This window comes from Wyeomyia smithii, chromosome 3 (assembly GCF_029784165.1).
Source record: "Wyeomyia smithii strain HCP4-BCI-WySm-NY-G18 chromosome 3, ASM2978416v1, whole genome shotgun sequence".
In the NCBI taxonomy this organism is placed as follows: Eukaryota; Metazoa; Arthropoda; class Insecta; order Diptera; family Culicidae; genus Wyeomyia; species Wyeomyia smithii.
In genome coordinates, this window is record NC_073696.1 from 70820496 (window position 1) to 70833889 (window position 13394).

At 38.9% G+C, this 13394-nt stretch overlaps 1 protein-coding gene across 1 annotated transcript in view; it reads right to left on the reverse strand.

Moving 5' to 3' along the window:
- The window catches only part of LOC129730209 (uncharacterized), a 74205-nt gene that overhangs the window by 13441 nt on the left and 47370 nt on the right, over nt 1-13394 (reverse strand). The window contains exons 9-10 of the mRNA XM_055689360.1: nt 10241-10366; nt 9216-10103 (exon numbers count right to left, since the gene is read on the reverse strand). Coding sequence (XP_055545335.1) covers nt 9216-10103; nt 10241-10366 — 1014 coding nt within the window. The remainder of the gene's footprint in view (nt 1-9215; nt 10104-10240; nt 10367-13394) is intronic.

The following is a 13394-nucleotide window of genomic DNA, read 5'->3' on the forward strand; positions in this document are numbered from 1 at the left end:
CACTCCAGTTTGTCGCATTTTTTTAGATGGGATACACAATACCCTCCATCCACTCCTCCGGTACTCGTTCTTCCTCCCAAACCTTGACAATGACCCAGTGCACGACTCTAGCCAGTGTTTCTCTACCGTATTCCGATAGCGTCCTCGCGCTCTACTGAATCGCCGTTTAGATGCTCGTCGAAGTGCTGCTTACACCTTTCGATCACCTCACACTCGTTCGTAAGGAAGTTGCCGTCCAAGCTCCTGCACATTTCGGCTTGCGGCACGAAGCCTTTACGGGAGCTGTTTTAGCAGGCATTAGACGAAGCAAATATTTGCTATATTTGGTACGAATTTTATTTGCACAAAATTAAATCCGTACCAAAAATAGAAAATATTTTCTTCGTCTAATACCTGCTTTAGCATCTCGTAGTGTTGTTACCGTGGTACAGCTCTTCTATCGCTATGCGATTTCGGTCCTCTTGCTGGCGCTTTTTCCTTCGGAGGACCAAGTTTTGCCTGTTCCGTGCCAGTCGGTAACCTTCCACGTTCGCTTTCGTACGGTGTTGCAACATTCTCGCCCGTGCTGCGTACTTCTCCTCGACTAACCGTTTCACCGTCAAACCAGTCATTTCTATGATTCGGAGCTCTTGTACCTAGTAGCGCTACAGCAGTGCTACCGTTGGCGGATCGGATGCTCCTCCAGCCATCTTCAAGAGTAGCTGCGCCAAGCTGCCGCAGTTGCTCAATATTTGGTCGCGGCGTTCGATTTTGGCGGGTGTTATTCACCGTCGATAGCTTTAGGCACATGAACACAGCTACAAGGTAGTGGTCCGAATCTATGATTGCACAGCGGTAGGAGCGAGCGTTGATTATTTCGGAGAAGAACTTGCCGTCGATTAGAACGTGGTCGATTTGGTTGACGATCGATTCCTATAATATCTATATTGTCCGCAAAGCTAAGGAGCATATGCGGTTATACTCCCGGAATTTATCCAGGATCGTCCGCAGGGTAAACATCTGATCCGTCGTTGATCGGCTCTCACTAAAACCAGCCTGGTATTCGCCGACGAAGGATTCCTTAAGCAGTCTCAGTCTGGTAAACAGGATACGCGACAGTATTTTGTGCGCCAAGTTCAAAAGGGTGATCTCTCTGTAGTTGGCGCACTCTAGTCTTGCCCTTTCCTCTTGCCTTTTCCTCCTGCCATATCCTTAGAAGAACATGAAGGATCAATTGATGTAACTGCTACTTCCGTGTTTGAAAAATTCGACCGGGATGCCGTTCAGCTCGCTCAGAGCCTTCCTAACCAGGGGCCTATAAACGTCAACATTTTGCCTACCAATCATAAATTCATCACGGCGGTAATATTTAATTTCAAATGCTTACAAAACTAATCTTGTTCATTGAAAGTGCACATTGTACTGAAAATAAATGTTGAGCTCTTGTTTTTTTTTATCTAAAACGACATTTACTCGAGAATAAGTCTACCGACAAAATGGGACGTTTACTCTATTACACTTGTTTTAGGGCAAACCAACCAAAAAGTGGGTACCAGAAACGCTGGTACCAGAATCAATGAGTGGTAGATGGTCTTTTTATTTGTTATTGTTTCGTCCTTTTTTACTGTTTTCAGGAACCGGGAGTTGCAACCATGGATATCAAAATTGTCTCTGGTGTTGATTTCAAGTCTCTGGAAACCATCCCGATTCCGGAAATACTCATATTGAATGGTATTTGACTTTTTTTGGTCGTTTTCCAGAAACTGGAAGGCTGAATTCGATTTCCATGCTCTGGATATCATCTCGACTCCCAAAATACCACAATTGGATGGTATATTGACTTATTGAAATCTAATTATTAATGAAATGTTTTTGCCTTTCTCCTAGAAAGGTATAGCAATCACTGAAAAAACCAAAGGTATAAAAGTGCTCCGAAGGGTCGAATCTCGTATATCAATCGACTTAGTTCGACGAGCTGAGCATTTTCATTTTTTTTGTATGTGTATGTGTGTGTGTGTGTATGTGTGTGTGTATGTATGCAACGGTCTCCCAATCTCACTCGATTTTCTCAGAGATGGCTGGACCGATTTTCATGAAACTAATTGCAAATGAAAGGTCTAGTTGCCCCATAAGACCCTATTGAATTTTATTGTAATCGGATTTTTAGTTTCGAGGTTATGTATCAAAATGTGAAAATCACAAAACTTCATTATCTCAGAAATTACAAAACCGATTTGAACAAAATTGGTATCAAAAGAACTGGCTTGTTTTTTGAACCATTTGTAAAATAATTTTATGATGATTGAACATGTAATTCAAAAGTTATGCAAAGAAACGTGTTTCAAACACTGTTTAAACTCACTCACTTTTCTCAGAGATGGCTGGACCGATTTTCACAAAATTAGTGTCATATGGAAGGTCTTGTTGCCCCATAAGATCCTATTGAATTTTATTGTTGTTGGACTTTAACTTTGTCCGTTATGTATAATAATGTGAAATCAGGCTATGACAAGAAAAATGTTTCGAAGACTGTTTGAGCTCACCCACTTTTCCCAGAGATGGATGGAGCGATTTTCACAAAATAGGTTGCAATAGAAAGGTCTAGTTAACTGATAAAACCCTATTGAATTTTATTTTAATCCGACTGTAACTTTGTATGTTATGTATCAAAATGTAAAAGTTATGAAACTCCATTATCTCAGAAACTGCACAACCGATTTTGACAAAATAGGTATCAAATGAACGGGCTGTCTTTAAAACCGCTAAATAACGAATTTTATGATGATTGAACATGTAGTTCGAAGGTTATGAAAAGAAACGTGTTCAGAAAACTTTATCAAATTCACTCGTTTTGCCAATGATAACATCACTGATTTCAACAATCTTAGTTTTAAATTGAAGGTTTAGTTGCTTTATTGGTACCCATTTAATTTGATTATAAGACTGGTTGACAAAATCAATAAAAATGCTGCTCTAAAGCTCATAATAATTGCCCTAGAAAGAAAAAAACACAGGAAAAGCTATAATTTTTCATTTTTTTTAGTTTGACCTTTGGGGCAACACTTGTGTTGACCAGTGTAATCGGACTTTTATTTTATCCATTATGTGTTCAATTGTAAAAATATTGAAAATCTCTTCTTTCAAAGATTACACGACTTATTTAAATGAAACAGGTGTCGCAAATTCGGATTTCAAAATGAAGCATGAAGTTGGTTCCTGGTCTCTAAGCATCATCCCGGGTACTGAAAAACTCACATTGGGTAATGTTTGTCTCTTTTAGACTGATAGAAACCGGAAGCTACTGTCTAGAAATTTTAAGTGGCGTCTGAATATGATTTCTGGCCTCAGGGTATCATACCGCTTCTTCAAATCGTATTGGATGATATTTGTCACTTTAGGCTGTTGATCGGAAACTGTCGCCATCTTCGCCATAGAAATACCCAGACTAGGCAGTTCGGCAATTTTATGATGGATTTTATGATTTTATGATTATCAGGCAACCAGAAGTGGTCATCTGGATTGAAAATTGGGTTTTAGGTCGGATTCTGGCCACTGGGTATAATCCAGGTTTCAAGAACCCCTACTGAATGGTATTTGGCTATTCATTGGATGCCTCTCAAAAACGATCATTAATATCAACTGCGTTAAAGAATTTCAATTTCACTAATAAGATCATTCAAATTAATGTATAAGGAACAACATTTAATTATACATTATTTGAAATATACTGACTTACGTTGACTTAAAGAATCTGAATATTTATAGGCAGCATATGAGTTCAAATCGATTATACCACAAACAAAAACAAAATCGCATCATATAGTTGAAAGAATTTAATGTTATTTGCATGTATATGTGTTAATTTATATTCATATTGTCGGTTTCGTGCAACACTGGCACAACTCAAAAAACATAGTTTCGAGAAAAACGCGTTTGAAAATTTGCGTCGAAAATTTATTTTTCGATTTTCAAGAAAACTTTGAAGTTTAGGATAACCAATCCTTATTAAACACCTTTGGGTCTATTATAAGTTCGAAGTAATTATAAGTTCGAAGGAGAAAGGCTGGGTCTCACCGCTAGGTGGATGATTTTGGGTTTTAAATGTTTTAGTGTAGGTAACTATAACATGATTGTAGCAAAGATGTATGAACTTAGACCTACAACCGTCAATTTGAAAGTTTTTAATTTTGACGTTGGACTAACGTCTATATCGAAGTTAGGCACCTGAATTTGAAAATCTAGTAATTCAACCGGGGAAAACCAGGGAAAAGTGGTCAGGTTTTGAGCGCTTATACATCAGTCATTTCTTTTCAGAATTTCGAGGTTTTGGCATCAACCGATCAGAAATTCTTTTACGGTTGAATTTATGTAACAAAAATAACCTATTTCTCGAGATACACTATTGAAAAATTGATAAATCACATCGATTGTCTAAATCATACCGAGCAACCAATCACCACCTCTCTTCACAAGCACAGTCGACACTAACGGATACAACCGATCTGACTTTGTAAACAGTCTCACAGCTTTCAACCAATAACGAGCTCGCTTTCGGTAGCTGCAACAGGTGTTTCAACACCGTTTTAAAATGCTTCTTTTATCATTACCACTGAACAGATTCTAAACACCAATGGCTTGATTGATAGGGGAAATATTGCGCAAGATTGTCTTATAATAATTTAAATATGTTTTCGATACTAAACTAGTTAAAAGTTGTGTTAAAAGTCGTGCACATTCAACCAATCACAAGCTCGCTTCTTGTTTGCTCGCGGATGGATTTTTGCTTTGGGCTATATAATAGCCTGTGTCGTCTCATAGCAGTCATCAGTTAACATGTGAAAGGCCACCAGGCCGGTCTTGTATAATCAGCAGCGGTGGCTGATTCCAGCGGCCAAACTGAGCTGCAGCAGAACCAGAGCGGTGGTATCAGGCAGCAGCGGCGGAGGTAGTGGGAAGCTGCATTTCTTCATTCAGTTCGGTGCTCCTTCGATCTGAGTTGGACCCCACCAGCGGTAATCCAATTCAGATATCGTTGGGTGAAAACGTTGGGTGTGTGTGCAGTGTGCACATATAGCGTATGTGCATCTGTATTGCTATGACATTTGCGATGATAGGGATGGCGCTGTTGCGTGTGTATGGCTAGCTCTAGCGTGTGTAAGACACTAGCATGTGTAGCATATTATGGCTATTGCGTGTATATCTTCAGCGTGTGTACGGATAGTTATAGCTTGTGTGTGGATAGCTGCTGCGTGTGTAATGATTAGTTATAGCGTATGTATGGATAGTAATAGCACATGGTTGAATAGCTTATGCGTGTGTATAGATAGTTGTATCGGATGTATGGAAAGGAATAGCGTGTGTATGGATAGCTATAGCTACAGCGTGTGTATGAATAGTTTTAACGCGTGTTTGGATAGTTATAGCATGTGTGTGAATAACTATAGCGGGTGTTTATCGAAGATTATTATTGTCATTGAAAATATTAAAACGTCTTAACGAACACAGTTGTGAATTTGATTTTACAGCAGCGATTTTAACTTCTTCAGCCAGTCTTTATTCATCGAGGAAAAATTACTACCTATGAATGATCAACACTTATTTACTAGAAATTTGATTTAGATCAAAACGGGTTCTTTTGAGTATCATAAGTTATTGGTAAAAAGAGTTGCAAGTTTTCTCAATGAGCATTCATTAAATTTTCGTTTTTGTTTCTCGGTGCGCGGTTTTGATTTTGTTTCTCGCACACAGAGAAAGAAACAAACTTGTCGCTATCGTGAAAAATAACAAAACAATTAGAAATGCTCTAAATCACAACTGAAGAAGTTAATATATTTTCCTGTCACTCGCCCAAACCTTGATAACAACTACCGAAAAACGTGTGATTGAGCTCTTGCTATATTGAGTTATTGAACCAAACGTTTTTTTTTTCAAATACATGAAGTTATATGCTGGGCTGGAACTAACCTAGCATGAGTTTTATCGATTAAATGTCAAACAATTTTCAAATTTAAAATTTTCGGTTGAATCGTTCTGGGCTCCAATTTCAGATAGTTTCGTAAAGTTTGCTTTTTGCTTAGATAGGAAAATTTTACCAATTTGCTCAATTAAATGATTGTCTTGGTAGTGCAGCAAACAAAGGGTTGATTCGAATATGTATGAAATGACAGCGATTAAATAAAAGATATCCATTCTTTTAGTATATATTATTATTTATAACGTTTTAACGTCTCAGCATCCAGAAATGCACTGTTAGATAAAATTGCAGCAAATACTAGAGTTGCAATTCTCTCTATTATTTGTTTTAATGGAATATAAGAATACCGTAGTCCAACGTCATGCGGTCGTGTCTTGAATACCACCCTCCTACTTTTTTTTTTTAATTGTAGCAACGTGTATTCCAGTGATAGTCAATGATTCTTATTCTCATTTGAGATAAATCAAAGTAGTAATCTTTAAAAAGGGTTTTAATTGTCTTTGAATGTTTCCGAAAGACGCAATTCTACGTCGAAAATTCAAGTCGTGAGTTTATCCATGCGAAAATTATATAGGGTGTCGAACGTCTTTGGCAGTGATATTCTTCGGCAAATTTTTGCATAAGACTGCTGCAGAAAATCTGTCGAAGAAAACCACTGCCGAAGACGTTCGATACCAATCAAGACAGACAATAAAAATCAAATATGTGATTGAAATGAAAACATGAGATATATTTCTTGAATCATTTTTCCCATCCCACTCCTATTTCTTGTGACCTGTTAGATCAATTCTCATGCCGCCAGAAAGTGGATCGTATTTTCAAAATAAAATAAAATTTCCCAAAATTAATCTATGAATAATTTGAGAACGATATATATATATATATATAAAAGGTACTTTACGAACTAATTTCATTTTTTGTCATGTGACTTACATTTTTTAAGTTTAGTAAAGCGGGCAATGTATGCAGTTTGCGAGGGTGCGAAAATGAACGGGAATAGAAGGTGGGACTTTAGAGCTTGGAAACCACTTTCACAGAGACCACTCTCTCAGTTACAGAAATAAACTCACACCGGGCAGTGTGTGCAGTTCATCGTGGCGTGCTGAGATACGGGAACACAATAGTAGAAGGTGATTTGACTTTGGTTTAGAACTAGGGTAACGGGGGTATTTTGGCCCACATGCCTATTTTGGCCCACCCGGTAGCATTTTACGCATTTTGTCTGATAATTTCAATGAATATTAGAAAACTATGCATGCAACATTGAATAACACACCTAAGAATCATACTATACTATAGTTTTCGGCGAAAAAATGGCTCTAGGTAGTGTTATTTTGAAATTAGTTCATACATATTCAAAGTCATGGCTGAGTCAACCAAAAGTCAAGCGGAAGTGGTAATATACAAGTCAACGTCCGGAAGCTATTGTAACAAATATGTATGCTTTTGAAACAATTCGTTGTTGTAGTAACATCAATAAAATGTCATAGAAACAGTTTGTATACTCTAACATGTTGGAAAAAGTTGAAAAAGTGGTTAAACGCATGGCCGAAACATGTTTGCCTCTTTCTGAAGCAAACATATTTTGGCCATGCCATCTCCCTTGATTACCGTTCGGCCGTTGCACGTGAACAAAGGAGCAGCTTGTGACAATTTATAGGTAATTATTTCTTAATTTATCACATTTAATGATATGAAATTGGATGAGAATCCCTATCAAACCGCAATAAGAAAATTTACAAAAATTCAGAGCAGAAGGATGTTCTCCTCAAACCCACTATTTTTGCACTAAAAATACCGATGATGATCTTGAATAAAATTAGTCCGAATTATATTCATACAAGTCTGTAGATATAAAGGTGGGCTAAAGTAAAAATTTGGTGAACCAAAATATGTTTTTAGTTTTTTCGTAGAATTTTTGATATTTCTAGGATATTTTTCAATATATTGCATTGTTGAATGGTTTGTATTAAAATAGACACTTAGCTTTTAACAATGGTATAATAGAGTGGGTATTTATGTTGGAAAATTGTGTTTGTTTTTAATGAACTGTGCGAACACTTCCCAAAGCTAGCCAAAATACCCCCGTTACCCTAGTTATACCTTTCCTAGTAGTTTAATTGGCTAAAACACCTTGCCGGAGACAACGGAGATTGCGGGTTCGTGTCCCGTCTGGACGAGGGAAAAGTTTTTCTAAGCCTAAAAGTCACACCTTCTATTCCCGTTCATTTTCGCATCCTCGCAAACTGCATACATTGCCCTCTTTACTAAATATAGAAGGTATTTAAATTATCTTTATGATTCAAAATGAGCAGATTCTAATCATTAGACATCAACAATATATAATTATTCTCAAGTTACTTAAAGTTGATTGATATGTCTTGACTCTCTATTGGAAATGAAGGAAATAGTTTAAAACAAATAAAATTGGGTATCGAAAAGAAAAACTGAAATTATTATTGTAAGGTCTCGGCCCGCTTTTTGCTTTTTGACTAGGCATGTTTAACGAATATGATACAATGCTAGCCAAAATAGTATTTTTCCGGATCCATTTTTGTTCATTCCAGCACTGTGAACTAATGGGAAACTGGTTTTAGATTTTAACGAGTGTAACAATACTAATCGTAAAATGCATAATCTGCATTAGATATGACTGTCACGAACAGCTGTTGTGCTCAATAAACGAATTTAAAAAAAAAGTTAAACCGTACCACCTCTGTGAAATGGTTTCTGCATAGAATAAAAAATGCATTGGAAATAACGCCAACAGAGACGATAAAATGCGAACATGCAATACAAATACTTGCACATTAAATATGGCGTCAAATGCGTTCTGTATGGTGGCGGTACAACATTTATGTATACATTATACCACGTAAATATATTTAACCCGTTAAGTTAGCTCTTATCCAATATTTCCCTCATACAATATGTTTATGCTTATCCAATATTTCCGTTATGATCACTTTTTTCTGTATTCAAAACCAGTTTTTCCCCACAGCAAACCAACGTCGGCAGCAATACAAATTTTGAATCGCATTTTTATCGATGAGCAGTGAAAAAGCACACCACAGAAGCCGGCTTTCCGCCTCATCGCTGTTCAAGTCAGTGGCGGCTCTTGTCACCACCCTTCCCACTCGACCCCCACTCCGCACCCCCGCGGCCGTGAACGAGCGAACCGAAAAGCCAGCGAGCGCATTCATTTGCCCCACGGGCGAACAAATCCACATCCTTTCTACCTTTCTAGTTTATTGGAACGTACCTTTTGACCGAGTTCGTGCATCCTGCCGTTGTAAGGATGGTGTTTTTGTTAATTAACGTTCCCATACAGTGCCAATTGGTGGCGGTCTTGTTGACTTTCCATCCGATCATCACAGCGTGCGGGTGTTGGCCCGGTTCGACCCGCTGACCGTCCGGTGAAGCGAAATCCACGCTCTTCTTCCTGAAGCGCTGGTAATTGGTTTCGCAGTCGGTGAGCAGTGGCAAATGTGCCGTCGCGATGAACGAATTAACCGGGCAGCACACTATCGGGGCCGTTTCGTTGGTGCAGAATTTGATTTCATCCACCAGAGCGCGATGGCTGCAGTGGTCGATGTGTACACAAACGCCGGCCTCCCGGTCCGATGCCTCGCAGATGTAGTCCAGAGCCAGTTCCTTCTCCATCAGCACTTGCCTAACGGCGTTGACGTTAATCGTCCGGTAGATAACCGTATTCATCCATTCGCGAAAAGCGATTGCCTTGGTGCTGATCATCGGTCGGCCACCGAATCCGCAGTCCGGGGCATAAGAACCTACCCCGATGAGATCCTCCGGGAATGGATTAGTGTCACCGGCAGGTCTTAACTCATTCAGCACCTCGTTCCCATTCCACGGTTCGCACGTTCCCGGCACCAGTGTGTCCTTAGACCACGTACAAAATTGCGTCTCGTTGATGCCATCCTTCAGAATGCCATAATTCTTATAGTGTTCGGAACAATTTGTGCTTTCCAGTAGTTGCAGTGTGGCCGTCAGGTAGCGCTCGGTTCCATCGGTGTTGTTATCCATCGAACCATCGTCGTTCAAGTTGTACGGTCCGATGCCAAACGACAGAAACTGTCTTTGATCTTCGTTGGCTGCGATGCAAGAAACTGATTTCCAATCGTATCGATTCCTGCGGGGCACGAACACAATTGGCATCATCAACGAAATCGGTCATGGAGAAGAAAAAACGAGAGGATATAGGTATGGGACAGGCAAAGACGAAGATCAGGAAAAAAGGACTAGTTTCAAATCACGTTGGATAATCACCTGTTATCGGTTTGCAGTCGTATCAGCGCCAGATCGTTGTAGAGCGTCTTTTTGTCGTACTCCGGGTGGAAGATTATCTCTTCGATGCGCTTCCAGTCGTTTTTGTAGTTGACGATGTCGACCTCGCTGCAATTGGGTGGGTGTCAGAAAGAAATATAAGAGACCGATTAGTGTTCGAATCGGGCGGGGGATGGGGGAAAGAAAATAAAATCGAGAATATTAGACTGTCTGGGTGTCCTCGGGATGTTGTGAAATGCTGCTGAGTTTTTGCACGGGAATTTCAAATTAAATTGAGTTCTAGAAATGCTTCCAGCTTGCATTAGATGTTTGTGGTTGATAATGAAATAAAACGAAGGTTCGGAATATCTTTTTTCTAGATCCAATATCTGTTAGTTTTTTTGATCTTTGGAACCACTTCTGATTTGAAAATTTATACCTACATGTTTTCGACTACAAACTGCATGCAAAATGTATATCTTATGTCAGAAGTAGTTATTAGGGCATTTTTTTTTAACTTGCGAATTTATTAATCCGTAAATTTTTAGATAACAACATAAGAAATAAATGCTCGACATTTCTGTTCGCAGTTGAGATAATTTTGATACCTGAGATCATGCTTGTCATTCTCCTCAGTATGTGAAAGGAGAGGAGAAAAAATTCACCGCGCACTTCCCTTCCAGTATGTGCCTGCGTGTAGCAAATGCTTTCACCACACTTTTTTTTTCTCCACTACAAAGTGTCTCAACCAGCTTACAGAGAGACAAACACATTTCCAGCTCACCCCACATCTGATAGAAACAAAAGGGGTGAATCACTCTACAGAGGAAACGCAGAAGTACACAACAGTGTCCACTGGCGAGTAGTCCGGAAGGTGAAAAAAAACCTCCTCGTGTAGCTACACTGCGAAAGCGAATTCCACCAGAGTAAATTCGACCGGCACGAGCACGCAGTCTTTTTTTTCCAATCTCTTTTCCTCTTCTGCCATGCTCAAGAAACCAACTGTGAAACGCACCGCAGATAGCTCTGCACTGTAATTACTGTGCGTGATGTCCACACCAGTGCTGAGAATATTCACTGTCATGATATTCAAAAGCAGCGATTTTCAGCCCTCTTTATAATGATAATCATACTACCCATTCGAACGTTGATGTTCATGATACCAGACAACCGATGAACACCGACAGGTGAACCGTGACACTCGTGTTAATATTTAGATCGTCAAAAATGAAAAGCATTTCAAAATAGTGAAAATCGAGATTACCCCATTCCGCAATTCATAATGTACTGTGCGGTGTACAGCGTCTAGACAGACTTTCACTACTTGGATCAATAATCACCGAAGCTTCTCCGAATATCATTACGGGGCCTTTGATATTCATTCTACTGTTGTGTTATTGAATATGATAAACGATATTCATGCAACGTCGTAATGAGCATAGGTTACTGAGTTGCATCAGAAAATAAATGTGCTGACACTGAGAACAATTCAATTAATCTACTCGTGAATAAACATCGATATTCTAAGGCACAGGTCCACACGTGTGAGAAAGTACACCATAGTTCATTGTCTCGCAAGAGAGAGATTTCAAATTTCACCGCAGTGCGTTCAGGTAGCTCAACAGATGAAAATCGTTTGTCGCTCTCTTCTAGCATGAGTGTTGATTTGCTCTTTAGTGTGACGGCAGTTGTTTCCGCAGTGCAAGATGTTCTCCTGCACTCTAGAGGTTTTCTGAGGAGTAGAGACAAGCATGCCTGAGATAATACTGAGCTGATTTTTTATTGAGTGATAATTTGAGAAACGAAAACTCAAAATTAATAGATGATTTAATCCATGAAGAATTTTTATTACGCTTGGTACTAGCAGATATTGTATGGAAATCATACGCAAACAATTATGTTGGGGTAAACATAAAATTTAAAAATTTTATCGGTCTTATTCAAACCATAAACTTTTGTAGAAAATCTCGAACCTAAATTTCGAAGAAAAAAACTAGGCGTTAAACCAAACTATCTGGTTGGGACAGAGATAGAATGTTGCAAAATACATTGATATTTCAAATAAGCTGTAGGAAGATTTGGTACAATTTATCATTACAACACAGCACTGAGCAAATTCGACTGTTTGTCGGGGAGCTGAGCTGATATTAATATTTTTGAATACAGTCTAAACACTATTCAAATATTTGCTATTCGGGTTTTGAAAGTAAAATTTAGAGAGTCACTATTGACTAAAATCTGCTGAAGACCGAGCTAAAAATCGGAGCTAAAAAGCGCCAGCAGATTTGACATGTCTAGTACGTATGGCGTCATATAGTTGCGTGAAAATGTCGAAAATAATAATGATATGCTGGAAGTATTACTTTTAAAATTTCATTCAAAGAAAGCGGTGGCTAAAGCGCATCGAGAGTTTCAAGTAAGTTTACGGAAAAGCTGTTCTAATTGAAACAATGCGCCGTGATTGGTTTCGTTGCTTTTTAGATGGTAATTTCGATGTTGACGACAGTCCGCGTGGAGAAAGGCCAAAAACCTTCGAAGACACTGAATTGGAAGATTTGCACGACGAGAATCCATGACAAACGTAGGAACAGCTTACTTAGGTGTTAGAAGTTACCCGCTAGGCCATTTGCAATCATGACGTTGAGCGTCGTTTATTTACTTTGTGAAAAAGGTAGGGTTTTCCACATCACATCGTGACGGATGATGACAATTATATATTTATATATAACAGAAAGCATTGTATACAAGAGGTGGGAAAAATGGTTCACTACAGTGAGCGACTCAGAGCGGAACTAGTTGTGAACTAGTTCTAATTAACGAGTGAGCGCTCTTTTATTTGTGCAATTTTTTTTTTCGATTTATATAGCTTATCATCAGACACCGCAAGCGAAAGCCATGTGAAAGCTTCACACCCCTTTTATCAAGCGCAAAGCCGCGCTCGAAAAGTGGAACAAAAAGTAGGAGCGTGGTATCCAAGACACGACCGCGTTGGACTACGGTATTTTCATGTTCCATTAAAACAAATAGTAGACGGAATTGTAACTTTAGTATTTTCTGCAATTTTATCTAACTGTGCATTTCTAAATGCACTGTTAGATAAAATTGCATTTATATTAGCGCTGTCTCTTCAGAAAAACCTGAGCTCCAGCGCAGCATA